The following is a 20,044-nucleotide window of genomic DNA, read 5'->3' as shown; positions in this document are numbered from 1 at the left end:
TTGTTTAGATTACTTTACAGTGTGGAAACAGGCCCTTCGGCCCAACAAGTCCACACCGCCCCGCCGAAGCGTAACCCACCCATACCCCTACATCTACATCTACCCCTTACCTAACACTACGGGCAATTTAGCATGGCCAATTCACCTAACCTGCACATCGTTTGGAAACCGGAGCACCCGGAGGAAACCCACGCAGACACGGGGAGAACGTGCAAACTCCACGTAGTCAGTCGCCTGAGGCGGGAATTGAACCCGGGTCTCTGGCGCTGTGAGGCAGCAGTGCTAACCACTGTGCCACCGTGCCGCCCACCGTGGAATTCGGTGACAAGTTGGTGCAGTGGGTGGATAGGTGGCAGATGAGGTTGAATGCAGAAAAGTGGGGGGTGATGGATTTTATAATACAATATTAAATAAAGGATACAATTTCAAGGTGGATGCAGGAGCAGAGGGATTGGGATGTGTATATGCAAGGATAATTGAAGGTGACAGGACAAATGGAGAGAGCAACAAGCATAGAATGAGTTATTAATCGGGGCTTAGAGTCCAAGAGCAAGAAAGTGATGCTGAAATTGTATAAGTCACTTGTGCAATCTCAAATGGAATAGTGCATATAATTGTTGTGCCATATTAGTTTATAATTTCTGGGTTATGCATAAATTTAATTCCAAAATAATTCCGGGCGTATTTGTCCACTTGCAGCTAAGGAAACCAGACTTCAGGAACAGAAGCAGAATTCGCCCTCTGTAAACAAAGAGAATCCAAAGCCTGTTGAAATCTGTAATACTCCCCCTAGCTTAACCAAACCAGGAATCAAAGGTTAGTATTACATGACTATAGAGTAAGTTCCTATCTAGTGTTGATTTAATGTGATTTCACTTTAATGTTGTTCATGAAATATTGACCATATCCATTTAATATTCCCCGTTTCATTTTCAATATTGTTTGCCAAAGACTTGCTCTCCTTTGGTTTATGCATGCACATAATGCTTCTGCTTTTGCCCTTGTCCTCTATTCCTCTGTTTCTTCTTTCATCTCATCTTTGTCCTTGTCTCAACAATCTCTTTTTACTCTTGTAATCAGGGTCAATTCTTCAGTCCCTTCTCCTGCCTTCTATTTGAACTTGTATCGAGTCCCATCTAGTGGCAAATGGTGGTTGGTGCAAGTGGACCTGAGACCTTAGCTTCATGCATCAGCTAGGTTCTGCTACAAGATGGAACGTGGAGACACAACCCTTCGGTCCAACTCGTCCATGTCGACCAGATATCCTATCCTAACCTAGTCCCATCTGCCAGAACTTGGCCCATAACCCTCTAAACCCTTCCTATTCATATACCCATCCAGATGCCTTTGAATAATAGTTTTAAACATTTTACATTTATTTATTGTACTTTGAGTGTATTTGTTTCACAAGCTATCTCCGCTTGAAATTTAGTGCTGCTCGTGTGTCATGTGGCATCTAAGCATGCAGTTTAGTTTTTCTGGATGAGAAATGTCCAAAGAAACTTAACTGGCTATAGTCAAGATTCCTAGGTGAATCCACCATTCACTTAAAAGTCAGGATTTTTAGCAATGCAGTTCCAACTTCAAGTGAGGATTCTTAACTTGTATATAGGAATATTGTAGGGATTCTTAATTATAGTTTTCCGCAGCCCATCTAAAAGATGGTGCCCATTCACTTGTAAAACTTTTCAGTTGTGTACACATGCAGTTTGGCATTGCAGTCATTATTTTAATTGTTGCATTTGTCATCAATATTGATTCTTATAGATAACATGCTTATTCAATCTTCCAGCCCCAATTAGAAGTTAATACTCTGCCAATCTGAAAGAACATCAGACAAAAATAAATTGCACATCTGGGTATATTTCATAAAAGGCTTTTGTGCCTCAGCCTGTTATTATATAGCATAATTATTTAAATACAATAACTTTTTTGTTTCAAAATAGTTCAGTTGTCTTGATTTCAGACTGGTACAGGTAACATGTTTTGTATATGATTGAGTTTTTCTCTTTGCAGCTACATCTCCATCGGCTTCAGATCATAAGAAACAGATAGCAGACTTAAAGAAATTCAGGGAAGACTTTAGAGTGAGTACTTTCAGTATCAATCCTGTTCACAAAGCTAAATGCAATTTTGTTGTAGAACTGAGGACAAACTTGCCAAATTCTTTCACAGACTTGTATTAATCATATCAAGGCAAATCTGCAGACCTGGCAGTCTCCCCTCCGCAGTTACCCTTGGAGGATTGGCATCTATGACCCAATAATGATCTCCATGATCCCAGTGGGGTTGCAGCCCACAGATTGGGAATCCTTTTTTGAAGCAAAATAAGTTACGACTTTACAAAACGACCAGTTTAACAATTGCCATTGACTCCATTCTCATCTCTCTTGCACCATTTTTAAAAAAGTATTTTGATTTTTCTGTTTCATCTAAATTAGTCTTTTACTTGTTCTCTTCACAGTTATGCACATTTGAGGAGGAGTTCTCTGCTGCCTTTTTCCAGACTATTGCTGCTTCTCAAGTTATTCCTAGTGCAATTTTTTGAATTTTTCTTGAACAAAAAGAACATTTTTGGTTTTTTTCAACTGATGTCAAAAATGCGTTCCTTACCTTTTGCTTAACTTGCCCTGTTGCAGACTGTTATGTTTGAAATATTTTTATGTAATAGACCTAAACAATATAACTTTGAATATCATGAACATTTTGACGACTAGTATGTTAAATAGCGTTTTCATCAGATTTAGGTGACTTGTTATACAAATAATGAGACTTTTTATGTTGGTTTATATATTTAAACTTACACCATTCTTAGTTGCAGACTGCTCCAATCGCTGATCCGGTTGTGGATCAGTTTAAGTCCAGAGAGAGTACAGAGAACCAGTCCAGGGATCCAATCAAGGAGAAGATAACAGTGATTGAACCGGGTAGCAAAGAATCTGTCAGTGAGAGCAGCTCAAATGCAAACACCAGCAATAGTAGCAGCAAACCAAGCAGTCCCAGTGCTTCCCCGAACATAATCAGCTCTGAGCAGAAGAGAGGACCAGATGTGACTTCCCAGGCCGTCCAGACTACTGGTCCAACCAGTAAGCCAGAAAAAGAAGAAAAAGAGGATAAAAAGGAAGGTACACCAGAGTACGTATGCACACCCAGAAATGATATATTACCAATAGTTCAACCAGAATGCATCAACACTGCAGCAGTCTGTGGGCAATAAATGTGCGTATTATCTTCCCAATTTCATTAAAACTCGAAAGGAGTCTGATTTCTTAATATGGTAATATTGCATGATCAGGTGATACATGTAAGATCCCAAACTTCCTTGCTACACTGCCATCATTCCAGATGGAAGTTGTGCATCCTGTGGAATCTCTGTAGCAGATTGCAGGTTATTCATTTTCTTAGAGCCCTCCAAAAGTCTCTATTTAAATCGGATCATTGACAGATTGATGCTATTAGGTAAAATAGTTGTTCAGGGAACATTCCTGAAAAACTATTCAACAGACCTTGTACTGGCACCACGTGCCCCAATTACCACTCCCTCAGACTACTTACACCCCTCAGACACTGACCTGGGAATCCCCAGGACCCAACTGCAAACTTTCAGCAGACCCAACCTGATGCCCTGTTGCTGCACTGGACCTGACTGGACCAGAACCCGTTTCTGGGTCCTGTGAAACCAATGCTAGTCTCACCACCTCCTGCTGAATCCAGTTTCGTTGAACCATCCTGACCTGCTGTAAACAGTACCTCAGTTACCTAGCACTCTTACAACTTGTACCATATCGTACTACCCCCTTCCTTCAGCGTCTTACCCAGCTAACACCCTACTTACCTAGTACCCTGCCACCTATCTTTTCCCAAGCTGGCAGCCTACCCTTCTGACCAAGATTGCTCTTATCTTATTGCTGTTAAAGTAGCTGTAAGGACCTTTTAAATTTCAGAATATACCCCAACTCACTGCATGGAAAAGGGGGCATGGTTTGTCTTCTCCTGACATTGCCACACTATGAAAGAACTGTCAGAATGGAAGTCTACTCCACTTTTCTGAAGGAGTTGAGATTGGAATTTCCTCTCAGAAATGCAGAGCTCCCTCTTTTTTTAAGTAGCAATCTCATGGATTGGAAAATCCAGCCCAAACGTTACAACTTTACCACAAGCAGTGATTTTGCAGTATATTTGAAGTGCATGATAGTTGTGGCAAATCTCTTGGTAAATGTTGAAAGCAAGGTGTGTTCCCTAAAATACTGGTATCAAAATCATTTTCAATTTAGTGGTTTCCATTTTAAAATGCTTTAACACCACTTATTGTTTGTAGCTGCTTGCTCTGTTGCTCTTGAAGTGCACAAGTTGTAATTTTAAACTTCACATTCAGTCTGGCTAACGATAGTTGAGGCAACAACTTTTTTTTTGGCATATAAATTGACAAGACTGCCCATAACAAGGGACCATATAGAATGAATATTAAAATAAAAACAACAAGGGAATGATTTGAAAGCTTTTTCCCCACGTATGATTCTTAAGAACTTGGGATGCTTTATCACATTATTGAAACAAAGATTCTGAAACAGTATGAAAGATGGCTTCAAATAAGTAAGAAATTCGCAGAAGGGCACAGGGAAACGCAAGAAAGGCAATTATGGCAGATAGCTGCAGTTGAAGAGGTGGCACAGATGTTGTAGTTGGTTTGTGTTGTAGATTTTTTGTAGCAAAATTACCATCTGATCAGTCTTCTCTTGGATTGTGACTTCCTTTGAAGCACCTAAAGGATTAATCATTGAACCTTAACTGTTGCCTCCTTCTATTTAATGATTAGCTGGTAGTCGTCATTATTTCTCAAGCTGCTTTTATACAAGGTCAGAGTTAAAACCAATTTAAAATTGCAAAATGTATATTTGACAGTGCAAAATGCTTTTACTATAGAGTCATGTAGATGTACACCTTGGAAACAGACCCTTAGGTCCAACCTGTCCATGCCGACCAGATATCCCAACCCAATCTAGTCCCACCTGTCAGCACCCGGCCCATATCCCTCCAAACCCTTCCTATTCATATACCCATCCAAATGCCTTTTAAATGTTGCAATTGTACCAGCCTCCACCACATCCTCTGGCAGCTCATTTCATACACGTACCACCCTCTGTGTGAAAAAGTTGCCCTTTAGGTCTCTCCCTTATCTTTCCCGTCTCGCCCTAAACCTATGTCCTGTAGTTCTGGACTCCCCCACACCAGGGAAAATACTTGGTCTATTTATCCTATCCATGGCCCTCATCATTTTGTAAACCTCTGTAAGGTCACCCTTCAGCCTCCGACGCTCCAGGGAAAAAAGCCCCAGCCTGTTCAGCCTCTTCCCATAGCTCAAATCCTCCAACCCTAGCAACATCCTTGCAAATCTTTTTCTGAACCCTTTCAAGTGTCACAACATCATTTCGATAGGAAGGAGACCAGAATTGCACGCAAAATTCCAACAGTGGCCTAACCAATGTCCCATACAGCCACAACATAACGTCCCAACTCCTGTACTCAGTACTCCGACCAATAAAAGAAAGCATACAATACGCCGCCTTCACGATCCTATCTGCCTGCAACTCCACTTTCAAGGGGCTATGAACCTGTACTCAAAGGTCTTTGTTCAGCAACACTCCCTAGAACCTTACCATTAAGTGTATAAGTCCTTCTAAGATTTGCTTTCCCAAAATGCAGCACCTCACATTTATCTGAATTAAACTCCATCTGCCACTTCTCAGCCTATTGGCCCATCTGGTCAAGGTCCTGTTGTAATCTGAGGTAACCCTCTTCTCTGTCCACTACACCTCCAATTTTGGTGTCATCGGCAAACTTACTAACTGTACCTCTTATGCTCACATCCAAATCATTTATGTAAATGACAAAAAGTAGAAGGCCCAGCACCGATCCTTGTGGCATTCCACTGGTCACAGGCCTCCAGTCTGAAAAACAACCCTCCACCACCACCACCCTCTGTCTTCTACCTTTGAGCCAGTTCTGTATCCAAATGGCTAGTTCTCCCTGTATTCTGAGGGATCTAACCTTGCTAACCAGTTTCCCATGGGGAACTTTGTCGAACGCCTTACTGAAGACCATTTAGGTCACATCTATCGCTCTGTCCTCAGCAATCTTCTCGGTTACTTCAAAAAACTCAATCAAGTTTGTGAGACATGATTTCCCACACACAAAGCCGTGTTGACTACCCTTAATCAGTCCTTGCCTTTCCAAATACATGTGCGTCCTGTCCCTCAGGATTCCCTCCAACAACTTGCCCACCACCAACGTCAGGCTTACTGGTCTATAGTACCCTGGCTTGTCTTTACTGCCCTTCTTAAACAGTGGCACCACATTAGCCAACCTCCAGTCTTCGGGCACCTCACCTGTGACTATTGATGATAGTTATCTCAGCAAGAGGCCCAGCAATCACTTCTCTAGCTTCCCACAGAGTTCTGAGGTACACCTGATGAGGTCCTGGAGATTTATCCACCTTTGTGTTTCAAGGCATCCAGCACTACTTCCTCTGTAATATGGACATTTTGCAAGATGTCATCATCTATTTACCTACTTCCTGTATCTTCCATATCCTTTTCCACAGTAAATTCTGATGCAAAATGTCAGTTTAGTATCTCCCCCATTTTCTGTGGCTCCACACAAAGGCTGCTTTGCTGATCTTTGAGGGGCCCTATTCTCTCCCTAGTTACCCTTTTGTCCTTAATATATTTGTAAAAACCCTTTGGATTCTCCTTAAGCTCTATTTGCCAAAGCTATCTCATGTCCCCATTTTGTCCTCCTGATTTCCCTCTTAAGTATACTCCTGCTTCCTTTATGCTTTTCTAAGGATTCATTCAATCTATCCTGTCTGCCTGACAAATGTTTCCTCCTTTTTCTTAACCCAACCCTCAATTTCTTTAGTCATCCAGCATTCCCTATACCTACCAGCCTTCCCTTTCACCCTGACAGGAATATACTTTCTCTGGATTCTTATCTCCTTTCTGAAGGCTTCCCCCTTTTGCAGCCGTCCCTTTACCTGCGAACATCTGCCCTCAATCAGCTTTTGAACGTTCTTGTCTCATGCCGTCAAAATTGGCCTTTCTCCAATTTAGAACTTCAACTTTTAGATCTGGTCTATCTTTTTCCATCACTATTTTAAACCGAATAGAATTATGGTCGCTGGCCCCAAAGTGCTCCCCCACTGACACCTCAGTCACCTGCCCTGCCTTATTTCCCAAGAGTAGGTCTGATTTTGCACCTTCTCTGGTAGGTACATCCACATACTGAATAAGAAAATGTTCTTGTACACACTTAACAAATTCCTCTCCATCTAAACCCTTAACACTATGGCAGTCCCAGTCTGTTTGGAAAAATCCCCGACCATACCCACCCTATTCTTACAGATAGCTGAGATCTCCTTACAAGTTTGTTTCTCTATTTCCCTCTGACTATATGGGGGTCTATAATACAATCCCAGTAAAGTGATCATCCTTTTCTTATTTCTCCGTTCCACCCAAATAACCTGATTATTAAACAAATCCAGAATACTATGGATGCTGGAAAACTGAAATATAAACCAGAAAATTTTGAAGATACTCTGCAAGTTGTGCAGCATCTTTGAACAGAGCAAAGTTGTCATTTTAGGTCGATGGTTGTCTGCCAATGGTGCCTGAAATACTGTACGATCTTAAAACTTTTGTCTCTTTCAGACAAGTTAGAAAATCTACATTGAATCCAAATGCTAAAGAATTCAATCCGAAGACTTTCTATACTCCTGTAAGTTATGCTGCTTATTTGTTCTCCTCTAGTATAATATTGAAGAGACGTTTCTCTTGCACTCAAATTCAAGGGAAGAGAAGAATCCAGATCCAACGGTGGAAGAAAATGAGGGTTTAAATAATAGCTATAAGGTTAATTTCTTGTTGATATTAGGATTCTGATAGGTCCTTTGTCTCTCTCAAACATCCACAAGAGGATATGGCCACCCAATCCAAATTGGGTCAGTTGCTGAAGCACCATGAGAATCACTCCAGATTACATAAAATGTCACATTATAGGAATTTTGCTGAGGCAAGTTGGTTTCTCATTTGTTTGTTAGGGCAGTCCTTGGATCTTTCTATGCTTATTGGAAAACTCTTTTGTGTTACTCAACAGGGAGGGAGACATTACTCAAGTCTGTATTTTGGTGATAAAATTAATACATTTTGCAACTGTAGTAAGAAAATTATTTTCTGCTAAAAGGCGAGATACATTAGATGAGTTATATTCCATGTTTCTTCTACAATAAACAATTTCAGTGTATCCATATCTAATGTCTTCATTGCTTTTTTTTTTAGTGACTGCCAGCAATTGCACTAATTTTAGACAATATATAGAGAGGCCGCATAAGGTTTAGGAACTTCAGTGATTTGTGTCTTAATATAACCAATTCTGTTCTGTGTATTTGTATGCTTTGCTTAAACTATAGATTGGACTGGTTATTGTACCTGTCCATTTTATTAGTTTATAGCTTTTGAGGGACAGTTTATTTTGTCAGTCTGCAGTTGAAATATTAATTTGTTATTGTAAAGAACAATTCCATTTAAAGTATGCTGGGATAGAAAGAAAGCTTTCTATCTGGTGTGACCTCCGCTTTGGCTGTTTACTATTAAGATTAGGTACATTGGACTCTGGACTCTGCAGACCTATCTTCTATTAGGCAGACCATAAATCACATGAGCACATGTTGGCTGTTTGACTGTTCGAGTCTGCTGTGCTAGTAGTGATATCATAGCTGATCTAATTTCAACTTCACTTTCCTGCCTTCTCCCAATATCCTTTGCTCTTACTGATTTAAAAAAAAATCTATCTTATCCTTAAATATATTTAACAACTTTGTGGTAAAGAATTCTACAGATTCGCTATCCTATGAGAGAAGTGGTATTTCCTGATCTCTGTCTTAGGTAGCCTGACTCTAAGACTACATCCTCGGGTCCTAGGATTTTCTTATAAAGAGAGATTGAATAGGCTGGGCTTGTACTCCAAGTTTAGAAGAATGAGAGGAGGCCTTATTAAAACATCTAAGATTCTTATGAGAATTGGCAGGGTGATATGTTGATGTTGTGTTCCCCTTGGACAATAGAGGACATAAACTCAGAATAAGGGATTGTCCAGTTAGAATATGATGAGGTGGAACTACTTCTGAGAGAATGAATCTGTAGAATTCTATTCCACAGAGGGTCTTAGAGGCTGGGTCATTGAAGTTCATGCAAGACTGAGGCACAGATTTTTACTCAATAAATGTAGAAAAGGAAAGTGATCTTGAGAATGATCAAGTTAGCCATGATCTCAGTGAATGGCATGGCACGCTTGGTGGTCTGTGTGGCCTATGTAAACTCTTATGTCTTATTTCCTCATGGAGTACGGGATAGTGAGGGAGCAGTGTGGCAAATGAGATAGCAAGTGGGAGGCAGAGAGGATTCAGGAGCAGGCCAGTGGCAGGAGACAGTGCTGGTGACGATTTGGTTGCAGGGAGGCAACAATCATATGGAGCAGGGTGGAAGTAGGAAATGGTGAGATGTTGGTGAATGGGAGGTAATGACGGGTTTGCAAGCAGTCAGAGAGGCTGTGTAAATCATACAATAAACAAGGGCATCCAACTATACTGTTAGCGGCACCATGAATATACCTGTTGGTGAGATCCATACTGATTTTCAGTTCCACTTTAGCAGCAGGAAGGAATGACATTATTCTGCTAAAGTTGCTTTCAAAGTCTATTTAACTATTAAGGATTTCAATGGTGACTTGAATTGCTATTATTTTAACAGCCTAAGCCAACAACCACACCAACGCCGCCACGTCCTCAAGCCCAACCTAGTCCATCTATTGTGGTCCAGCAGCATCCTCCAGTGTACAATCAGCCAATGTGTTATGCGCAGAATGTGGTATACCCAGTTCCAGTTAGCCCAGGAGTACAGGTAACCAGCCTGAAATTTTTGTGTTTTTTTAAAAAACTAAATATGGAAAATCATTTGTGTAGCACTGTCTAGTTTAATAATGGATGGATGTAATGTGATAGACAACAAATGATGTTTTTGAGTGATGCTCACACCCTATAAACCATTAAGGTTTATGAATCTACTCAACAAACAATATTGATGCTGACTCTAATGTTTCAGTTCTAAACTCTAGCTGTCTTGTATAAATTTTATTTTCACTGTCCAGACTGACAGCCTTCACTGTTTTTTTCGACTCTAGACTACTCACATGTATCATGTTCCAATGACTCCGATGCCAATCAACCAAGCTAAGTCATATAGAGCAGGTAAAGGTGAGAGAATGGGGTTTTGTCTTGTCTGATGTATGATTTCTTTTTTGAGGGATTTATGTAGGATAATCTCTTAAGTAGTATTTAGTGTACCTATAATTGACACATGCCTGTTTTGGCTTTGATATAATTTAAGATCACTTGTATCTCTACCATGTTTTGAAAGTTGGTATGCTAATTGGAAACTTGTTTTGAGGAATGTAAATCTTCATAATATGATGGTTCAAGTCGGTTAGCAGTTGTAAAGTACTAAATCAAGTAAATGAAATGATCTTTGAAAAGTCTGGAGAAAATAATTTTCCATTTGTGGTTCTTAGACGAGTCTGAAGAGTAGCCTTTTCTCTCTCCCCACCTGATTTTTTTTGCTATTTATAGTCGATTGATTGTAGAGATTCACTAAGGTCCTGCCTATTGTGGATATGTTGGTATTAACGAATTTTGTCTGCTGTTAGCTGTAATTTTACAGGAAAGGGTCTTCTGAGTGGTCATTATACTGTAGAATTTCATACTGTTTTGAAACAAAGCCAATTTATCAAGGTTTGAGCATGGATTTTAAAGTAGATTGGCAAGTTAAACTATAGTGTATAACCACGTATATAAAGTAATGGTTGATCATTCTCGACAAGCATTTATTATTTTGGGGATAACATTCTACAAGGATGAGTTCATATGGTGATTACCCAGAGAATTTGAAAATAGAATTAGATTAAAAGAGGGAAGGCAAGTGATAGATTTCAAGATGACTTAAGCATGCAGTTGGAATGGGTGGATATATGGCAAATGAAATTTAATACAGAGAAATGTGGAGTGATGCATTTTGACAGCAAGATTGAGAAATGCCAATTTAAGTGAGAGGATATGGCTCTAAAGTGGCTGCAAAAAGAGACCTGAAGGTGTATACACAAATCATTGGAGGTAGCACACTGTAGATTTTTTTTCACAAATAAAAGACACATTTCCTGAGTTTTATAAATATGACGTCTAATACAAAGGCAAGTATGTTATGGTCACTGAGACACTGGTTTGGTCTCGACTGGAATATGGTCTCCAGTCAAAGATAATATACTTTGAGAAACACCTGAAGACTTGAGAGGATAAAATCAAAGTTTGTTTGCACAATGGGTTAAGGGTTGAAGAACTTAAGTTCGGAAGGTAGTTTGGTGTTTGAAGATGCATGTATCATTCTTGATTGCTGATGGTTTAAAACTTCAAATCTATTTTCCAAAGATTGTGCATTTCTTTTATTACACGCAGTTCTGTCATGTGACAGTAAAATAACCAGATTTCTACAAGTTCAGCAAGATTGAAATTCTATTGAATAACATTGATTTAAATGCATTTTGATGCCCTTGTGCATAAATCACAATATAAGCATTCAGATACCAAAAGGAATTGGGAAGGTATTTGGTGCATTAGCTGTTTTTGTAGTGGACTTGCTGTTTAAGATTGAGGAAATGATAGTGCTTTTGTGAGACTATACATGAGTTACTGGGTACAATTTTAAACTCCATTTCTAAGCAAATACAGCTGTCTTAGAGGGAATGCGATAAAGATATACCAGATTGATTGAGTGATTCCTGTGTTGAACTAGTCAACCAATATGGAAAGTCAAAGTAGAATGGACCTATTAACTAAAGTTTAGCTGATTGAGATATCATTGAAATGTGTAAAACCTTTCAGTGACTTGATTGGTTAAATACTAAGAGGCTGTTTCTCCTGCCTTGATCTAGAAATACAAGTCGCAGTTTAAGGATAATGAACCAGCTATTTAAAATTATGAAAATTTCTTCACCTTTCCTTAGATGGGTATATGCAGCTTGAATTATTCAGATAAATGTTTAGTGACTTTTTTTTTAACTGATGCTCAACACCTAAGTTGGACTGGGGTGTACAAAATTAAAAATCACACAAAACCAGGTTATAGTCCAACAGGTTTATTTGGAAGCACTAGCAAACGTTTACAGTGTGATGTAATTGAAATTATATGTTGAAAAAGACCTGGATTGTTCGTTACGTGTCTTAGCTTTTAGAATGACCATGTTGGTTTCAGTTCTTTCAGATGTAAATCTCAAAACCTTTTCTAAAAAATTACATTCTCGAATGAACTTTAACAATTGGCTCAGATAATGTATTGAAAGTGTTAGCTCCCTGTGTGAGGCTATCTGTGCCACAATGGTCAGACTGATTCTAATCTGAAAAACAGATTTACAGAATCTTACATGGATTCATGCTGTTTTTGAGCAAAGTAAAATGTAATTCTGCAAGTACAAATTCACCCCACAAACTTGTGTGGAGGAGTGGGGAAATGTGTGTCTGTGAGAAGGTGTGTGTGTGTGTATAAAGGGGTTTAAGTCTGTGAGAGGTGTGTGTGGGAGTGTATGTGTGTGTGTGCACGCACGCACGCGTATAGTGCAATAGGTCATTTGTAGTGTGACATGAACCCAAGTTCCCGGTTGAGGCCATCCTCGTGGGTATCAAACTTGACCGTCGTCCTCTGCTCGGCCACTTTGCGTTGTTGCCTGTCCCAAAGTCCGTCTTGGAGGATGGTCTCCTGAAGGTGCATAGTAGAATGTCCCAGACCAGTGAAGTGCTCTCCGACTGGGAGGGAACACTTCTGTCTGTTGATTGTTGTGCGGTCTCCGTTAATCCGTTGCTGTAGCCTCTGCTTGGTCTCGGCAATGTACCTTGCCTGCAGCGTATGAAATAGACATTGGCTGAGTCGCATGAGTACCTATCGCGTACACGGTGGGTGGTGTCCACACGTGTAATGGTGGTATCCGTGTCGACACTCTGACACGTCTTGCAGCATCTACTGTGACAAGGTTGTATCCTGAAAGCCAGGTAGTTTGCTACGCACAGTGATCTGTTTGAGGTTTGGTTGTTTAAAGGCGAGCAGTGGAGGTGTGGGGAAGGTCTTGGTGAGGTGCTCATCCTCCTTGATAATGTGTTGCAGGCTGCAAAGAACATGGTGTAGAATTTATAGCAAAAGTTTACAGCCAAAAAACTGTCTTACAATCTTTATCTCCACAACCATCTAATGAAGGAGCAGCACTTCGAAAGCTAGTGCTTCCAAATAAACCTGTTGGACCATAACCTGGTGTTGCCATTTTTATCTGACCATTGTGCTATTTAATCTTTGATACAGTACTGAAAGTGTCGAATTATCCTTTGAACAGTTTTCCTTGCAGTTGAAGATCACTGCAATCTCACTAATTGTTATCCTTTTTTCCAGTACCAGCCATGCCACAACAGCGACCAGATCAGCATCACCCTCAGGGCACACCAACTATAATGCATCCAGTTAGTGCAGCTGGCCAGATTGTTTCAACTGCTCCAGCTTATTCACAATATGTTACTTATAACCCTCAACAGTTTCCTAACCAACCCCTTGTACAGTCTGTAGCACATTATCAATCACAGGTAAATTGCCAAGATTGTTTCCCACAAAGGTACTTTATGTTTAACTTAGAATATTTGAATACTTATTTGCTAAACTTGCATTGCAAATTACAAATAAATGTCAGGCTTTCTTAGACATCTAATGAATAGAGAATCTATTTTATGTGAAAATCAATGCATTATCCATTGACTCGTACTTCCTGTGGTAGCTGATTATTTTGAGATTTATAGTACTTCATCTCCATTATTAAAATATGTAAGCAATGCAATGGACACCTATCTAAAGCAAATATCGATATTCTATCTTTCTGTGTAAACTTAATTTTATTGTAAACTTAATTTTTCCACTACGCAGCCTCAGATGTACAGCCAAGTAATGCAGAGTAGTGCTCGAATGATGGCACCACCTGGTCATGGGCAACCGGGAATGGTCCCTTCGTCTACAGCACAATATCCTACTGCTGAACAGACACATGCTATGTATGGTAAGCCATCAAAGCAGTTTTTAACTTCTGGTGTTTATTGGTTAAAATAATAACGTTGCTTGCATTCCTTAGATAATTTGGATTGTAGAGGCATGTATAGTATTGAGGAATGTTGACACTTATCTCAAGAAGTTGAAAAACAAAAAGTGAGAAACAGACTTGAGTGAGAGTAGACTATTTAACCCTCAAGCTTGCTCTGCAAGCAAGTGTGAAAGTAAGCTTACAGTTGTATAAAACCCCAAGCTGTGCTGTTTTTGGTTTTAAGCACCTAACCTCATGAAAGGTGTATTAGTTTGCAGGGTATGCAGCAGAGATTGTGTGGAATGATAATGTGTTTAAGTAATACTGGTGATGCTGTTATAGTCCAGTTGAGTTCATGTGCAATGCAGTATATTTGTTTTTGCTTTAAGGACAATTGATACAAAATAGAAGTTTGAGCTGCAAAGTATTTGTAATGAATGAATAATCATGTATTGTCACTTGTGCTGTAACAGTGAGCAACACAATAAAATACAGTGGAAAGCTTCAACGGTCACCACAATCTGGTGCCATTTTGAATTGTTTAAGATTGAAAAGATATAGCTGAAGAGTCCATCTTCATTCCACCACCTCAGCCAAGACTCCTGAGTCCTGCACCAGTTGACCAACAGCACCTGCGCCACTACCTCTCTGCTCGTGCCAGACCTACCAACTTCAGAGTTGCCCCTCTCGTGCCCCATCACTTAGTCACTGGATCCACCTTGCCAACAGGCTGCTGATGCTGGGTACTGTGCTTGGACCCACATTCACTCTGCAACTAGGAATCTGGGACTACCAACACCAGGAGTCCTTGGCTCTGTTGCCAGGCCGTCACCTCTCCAAAAGTCCTACTCCTGCTGCAGTCCTCCAGTATGTCATCTTTCTCTTCCACTACCAGCAGGAAGGTGATGAAAAATGAGACAAAGTATAAGGAAAGAAGGGAGGAAGGAGCCGTCTGGATCTGATGGGCCCAGGGACCTGAACGCTGCCTACCTTGCTGGTACCACCATCTTGGGAAGACAGAATTGTAATCTTCGGTGTGAAAAATCTCTCCCTTCCAGTGTCATTGGTGGAGATGTAGTACAATTCTTGTAGTAAATGATGTATCTTTAGATTCGTTGATTACACTTCCTCTCAGACTGTTTCCTGTAAGGGCACCATTCCATTCTCCCAGTTATTGTCTCCATCACTCCTATTTTGTTCAGTTTATCTTTTGCTATTATTAACATGCCCATTGTCTTTCCCTCTAAACACCCTCACCATCTGTTCCACTTGCTCCTTCTCCCCTTTTGTCAGCAGCATAGAAAAAATGTCCAGGTTCCTTGAGTTTGATAAAATCATTTGACTCATCACAACTGCTGCCAGACCTGGTGATTTTCTCCAAGGTTTTCTGCTTTTATTTCCAAACTCCACTGTGATTTACTCTTTCTTTGGTTAGAAAATAGGTTAACAGGTTGTTTACTTTTATTTCTAGTGTCTCCAGGCCCAATTCATCAGCAGTTTGCACCCCACCCGACTGCTACCCTACATCCACATGCTCCACACCCACAACCATCTGCGACTCCAACTGGACAGCAACAAGGACAGCATGGCGGCAGTCATCCAGCACAGAGCCCAGTCCAGGTAAGGAACGCCAACTTGCCCCCATTTAACTTCTAGGTATGTTTTATAAAGTAATGGTAGACTGCCTCATTTCTGACTGAGTTTGTATACCAGTCAGCCTTGGCAAATATCGTGGGGAAGTTCACTTCTTTCCCCTCCTTGTTGCAAAGGACTGGTGTGAAGTAGAGAGGTGAGATTACAGCTAATAAAAATTAACTTGGCCAACAGAGAGAAATTTCACAGTATCGGTCACTATTCCTGTTAGTGTCCCTTTGTGCTCCACTATGGATGAGACGAAAAGTGTATTGGGACTTTGGGGTGCAAATGGTAAATGCCACTAAACATTCTGGCTATTCAACTTTCTCACAATGGAATTTATAACTATCTATTTAGTATTAGGAGCCACTATATATATGTTGCACTTAATATAGTGGAAAACAACAAACCTGATTGATCTGGCTGCTTACATTTTGTAATAAATACTTGTGTTCCAGGATAATTCAATGACTTTTTTTAATTTCAGCATCCTCAACATCAGGCTCCTCAGACTCTTCATTTGGGCAATCCTCAACAGCAGCAAGCAATTTACCACACAACTCTTACACCAACTCCTCCATCCATGACACAAGGTCCTAGTCCACAGTCTCCTCAGACTAGCTTCCCATCAGCACAGCAGACAGTCTATACACTTCACCCTCAGCAGGTGCAGCATGGATATTCAAATCCTCCACATATGGCACATGTACCACAGGTAAGTGAGCATATCAAAGGTTATTTGGGCTAAGTTGTTTATATAAACTTTGTGGCAATGCAGAATTCCTTTGTAGTGTTTGAGTTCTTTTACATAAAGGAACTCTGAACTACTTAGAGATGTACAACATGGAAATAGACCCTTCGGTCCAACCCGTCCGTGCCAACCAGATATCCCAACCCAATCTACTCCCACCTGCCAGCACCCGGCCCATATCCCTCCAAACCCTTCCTATTCATCTACCCATCCAAATGCCTTTTAAATGTTGCAATTGTACCAGCCTCCACCACTTCCTCTGGCAGCTCATTCCATACATGTACCACCCTCTGTGTGAAAATGTTGCCCCTTAGGTCTCTCTTGTATCTTTCCCCTCTCACCTTAAGCCTATGCCCTCTAGTTCTGGACTCTCCCACCCCAGGGAAAAGACTTTGTCTATTTATCCTATCCATGCCCCTCATGATTTTGTAAACCTGTACAAGATGTTCCAGGGAAAACTTATTTAATATTTTTTTAAGAGTCCAGATCTGAAAAGTAACTATCATAAATGTTTCCTGATCAGCTAATGAAAAGTTATTCAAGATTGGGTTATTTATCAGTTTTATCAGTTTAATCAGTTTGTGCCTCAGTAAGTCTGTATTGGTGACTGCAGTTTTTGGTGGCAAAACACTGGCTGATACGTTTGTTGCAAGGATATTTCTGACAGATTACTAAGTCAAATAAAATATTTATATTGCATTTCAGAATTTATGCAATATAGAAAACATATGGGCTAGTAGATGTTTTTGTTTGATTGACTTAATTCCTTCTTTTAAAAAATCTGTAATTCTTTGGGCTAGTTTATTATTTTGATGGTTCCTAATTCTGAAACATATCACATCTTTCTCTGCAGCACTCTTTACTTTTTGGAAGTTGGGTAGGATTTTGTGTGAATCTGATTTGGTGCTACTCTCAACTGCCTTGGATTTATATGGGCACTGGGCAATAGAACTCCAAAAAACTGTGCCATGGAGTGGTATTTTTGTTGCTGTAGTATTCAATCTTATAGGAGGTCTGCTTCCAAATTGGAATGACAATTCATGTTCATCAGCTTGTTTGTCAGAGAAGAGCAACTTATTTGTACCTGATATGGGTGTGGGCAATTAACCAAAAGTGAGCTGCACTCTCTCACTCTGGGGCAGCCACAGATTTATTGAATAGCACAAAGATTGTACCATCTGATGGAATTGACTAAACAGCTGGTTTGTGCCTTAGAGTGACGCCAAAACAGCGTGGGTTCAATTCCCATATGGACTGACGTTACTGTGAAGGATTCTCTCCCCCTCAACCTCTCCCCTTGCCTAAGGCATGGTGACCCTCTAGTTAAACCACACCCAGTCATCCCTCTCTAATGGGAGAGCAGCCCTGCAGTCCAGTGGGACTATGGCGATTTAACCTGTTAGTATAATTTTGTGGAATTTAGATTTCAAGATAGAGGCAAATTTGAGTGAATTACCTTTTTTCTTTAATAAAAACAAGGTCAGAGAGTTCTTGAGCTGTGCCTACATTCAGCAATTGTCAGAACACAGTTGTCCACAAATCCCTGGGGTGTGAAAGAGAAAAAGTTTATCTTGTGGATTTCCTGACGGTGTAAACATCTAAGACCATCCAAAAAAACTCTAGCTAGCCAGGTTTCACTCTTGGATCTGATTTTGTTCAGCAGTTAAAGGAATACTTTAAAATTTCTGTGCATCAGCTTCAAGCTTCTGTCAGTTAACATTCATTATTCAGTAGAAAATAATGATCTTTGGCTGCTTTGTTTGTTTATAGGCTCATGTACAGTCTGGAATGGGCCCTCCCCACCACCCTGCTGCTACCCATCCTCCCATGATGCTAATGCCTGCACAACCACCAGGTGGTCAAGGTGGTATTCCTCAGAGTGCACTGCCACCCATTCCAGTTTCCTCGACTACACACTTCTCTTATATGGCACACCCCCAAGGTGAGTAATAGAAAAACAGTGGGGAGAAGGTTTGATTTACACTTGCTATATCTTTGGCCTGAAAGTAAACTGGTCCTGCGGAATTTGTTACATCTCACTGCTTTTATATTATTTCTACGACTCAGGCACATACTCGTTTCTTTTTTAGAAAACACAAATTTAATTGCGCACTCTGAAAATATTTCTGATTTTACCTGTGTATACAGAGTAAAGTTGGAACTTTTAAATTGATTTTTTTTGTGTTGTTTATTCTCCCATTAGTACAAGCTCATCATCAGCAGCCGTTGTAGTCCTGTCCAGCAGTAACCACAGACTGGCCAGTTGATGCCACACATCCTTCCCTATCCTAAAACCTGGAACCAGAAGCACAGAATACTAGAAATTGTCTTCTCATGCTAAACCATGTGCTGTCACGCAACATCCAGTAGGAACGTGTTGCCGAGTAATTCGGTGGCTGCTCTTGTGAAGAAGGCAAGATAAACTGGCAAGAAAGAAATAAGAGCCAAGTTCAAATCTGGAATCAGTGTGTCTTATCAACAGCCTTACAAAATGCCCCAAATCTGCTTTCTGATAACTGGAATGTATTTATTTTGCCTGACCCTTCTAAGTTATGAACTTCCCATGTTGAAAGAACTAATAAAATTGTTCCTGCTGCAAGCCATCCAGATTTGGCAAACCAGAACTCTCTGCTTCTAACCAAACTTGAACTGTATCTTATAACAAAATCCGGATGTGAACTGGTGGTTTATTTATGAATAGAGGTTCCTGGAGGAGAGCACTGTCACCAGACAGTGATGTAACTTTTAAGTTAATAACTTTTACTTTGTAGATAATAAAAAAAAATAAAAAAACAAAAAAATAAAAAGTTTTAAAAACTGACATTGGCATGATTGTAATTTTTTTTAACTCCCCCACACCTTTAATGGCCAGCAGATTGACCAGAGGCTGAGGTCAAAACTATGGAACTAGTGAAGAATGTTTTGTCTATTTTGAACTTTTGTTTTTTCTTCATCAAATCATACTGTGTTTTATATGATGGCCTTTGTTCCCTTACCTCTGTAACAAGCATACAAATATTGTGACAACAGAATAGAATGCTGGAAACACTCCATATTTGTGGATGAAGATCATAATGTGGTGGGGTGGAAAATGAGCTTCAAATGATCAATTGGATTTTTTTTTATAATTTTGAACATCATGAAGGAATATCCGTAACCAAAGGTAACATATTAAGGAGCCATAAAGCATGGAAACTGACCCTTTGGTCCAACTAGATCATGCCGAACATAATCTCAAACTAAACTAGTCCCACCTGCCTGCTTCAGGCCCATATCCCTCCAAATCTTTCCTATTCAGTGGATCCTGTTGCTAGCGTTGATACAGGTTGAGTTGTAAACTTTACAGCATTGCAATCTTGCAAATAATCGATCATATTAAAACTCTGGCCAATACCACAGAAGGTGTCCAGGGCAGTGGTCTAGGCCCATGCAGCTTCAATTGTTTGTTCA

The 20,044-nt window shown here is 40.2% G+C and overlaps 1 protein-coding gene across 6 annotated transcripts in view; it reads left to right on the top strand.

Moving 5' to 3' along the window:
- Positions 1 to 19,415, top strand: part of atxn2 (ataxin 2) — a 102,614-nt gene extending 83,199 nt beyond the window's left edge. For 4 of the 6 annotated variants that reach the window (XM_072587553.1, XM_072587550.1, XM_072587552.1 and 1 more), the window contains 12 exons: positions 694 to 816; positions 2,017 to 2,087; positions 2,816 to 3,135; positions 7,707 to 7,773; positions 9,804 to 9,953; positions 10,234 to 10,306; positions 13,536 to 13,723; positions 14,058 to 14,187; positions 15,680 to 15,828; positions 16,331 to 16,558; positions 18,365 to 18,536; positions 18,798 to 19,415. In XM_072587553.1, coding sequence (XP_072443654.1) covers positions 694 to 816; positions 2,017 to 2,087; positions 2,816 to 3,135; positions 7,707 to 7,773; positions 9,804 to 9,953; positions 10,234 to 10,306; positions 13,536 to 13,723; positions 14,058 to 14,187; positions 15,680 to 15,828; positions 16,331 to 16,558; positions 18,365 to 18,536; positions 18,798 to 18,826 — 1,700 coding nt within the window. In that variant the 3' untranslated portion in view covers positions 18,827 to 19,415. The remainder of the gene's footprint in view (positions 1 to 693; positions 817 to 2,016; positions 2,088 to 2,815; positions 3,136 to 7,706; positions 7,774 to 9,803; positions 9,954 to 10,233; positions 10,307 to 13,535; positions 13,724 to 14,057; positions 14,188 to 15,679; positions 15,829 to 16,330; positions 16,559 to 18,364; positions 18,537 to 18,797) is intronic. The other 2 variants (XM_072587554.1, XM_072587549.1) reach the window with 1 other exon arrangement.
- The last annotated feature ends 629 nt before the right edge of the window (positions 19,416 to 20,044 follow it).

Source organism: Chiloscyllium punctatum, chromosome 17 (genome assembly GCF_047496795.1).
Source record: "Chiloscyllium punctatum isolate Juve2018m chromosome 17, sChiPun1.3, whole genome shotgun sequence".
Classification (NCBI taxonomy): Eukaryota; Metazoa; Chordata; class Chondrichthyes; order Orectolobiformes; family Hemiscylliidae; genus Chiloscyllium; species Chiloscyllium punctatum.
This window is presented reverse-complemented; position numbering and strand designations above follow the sequence as displayed.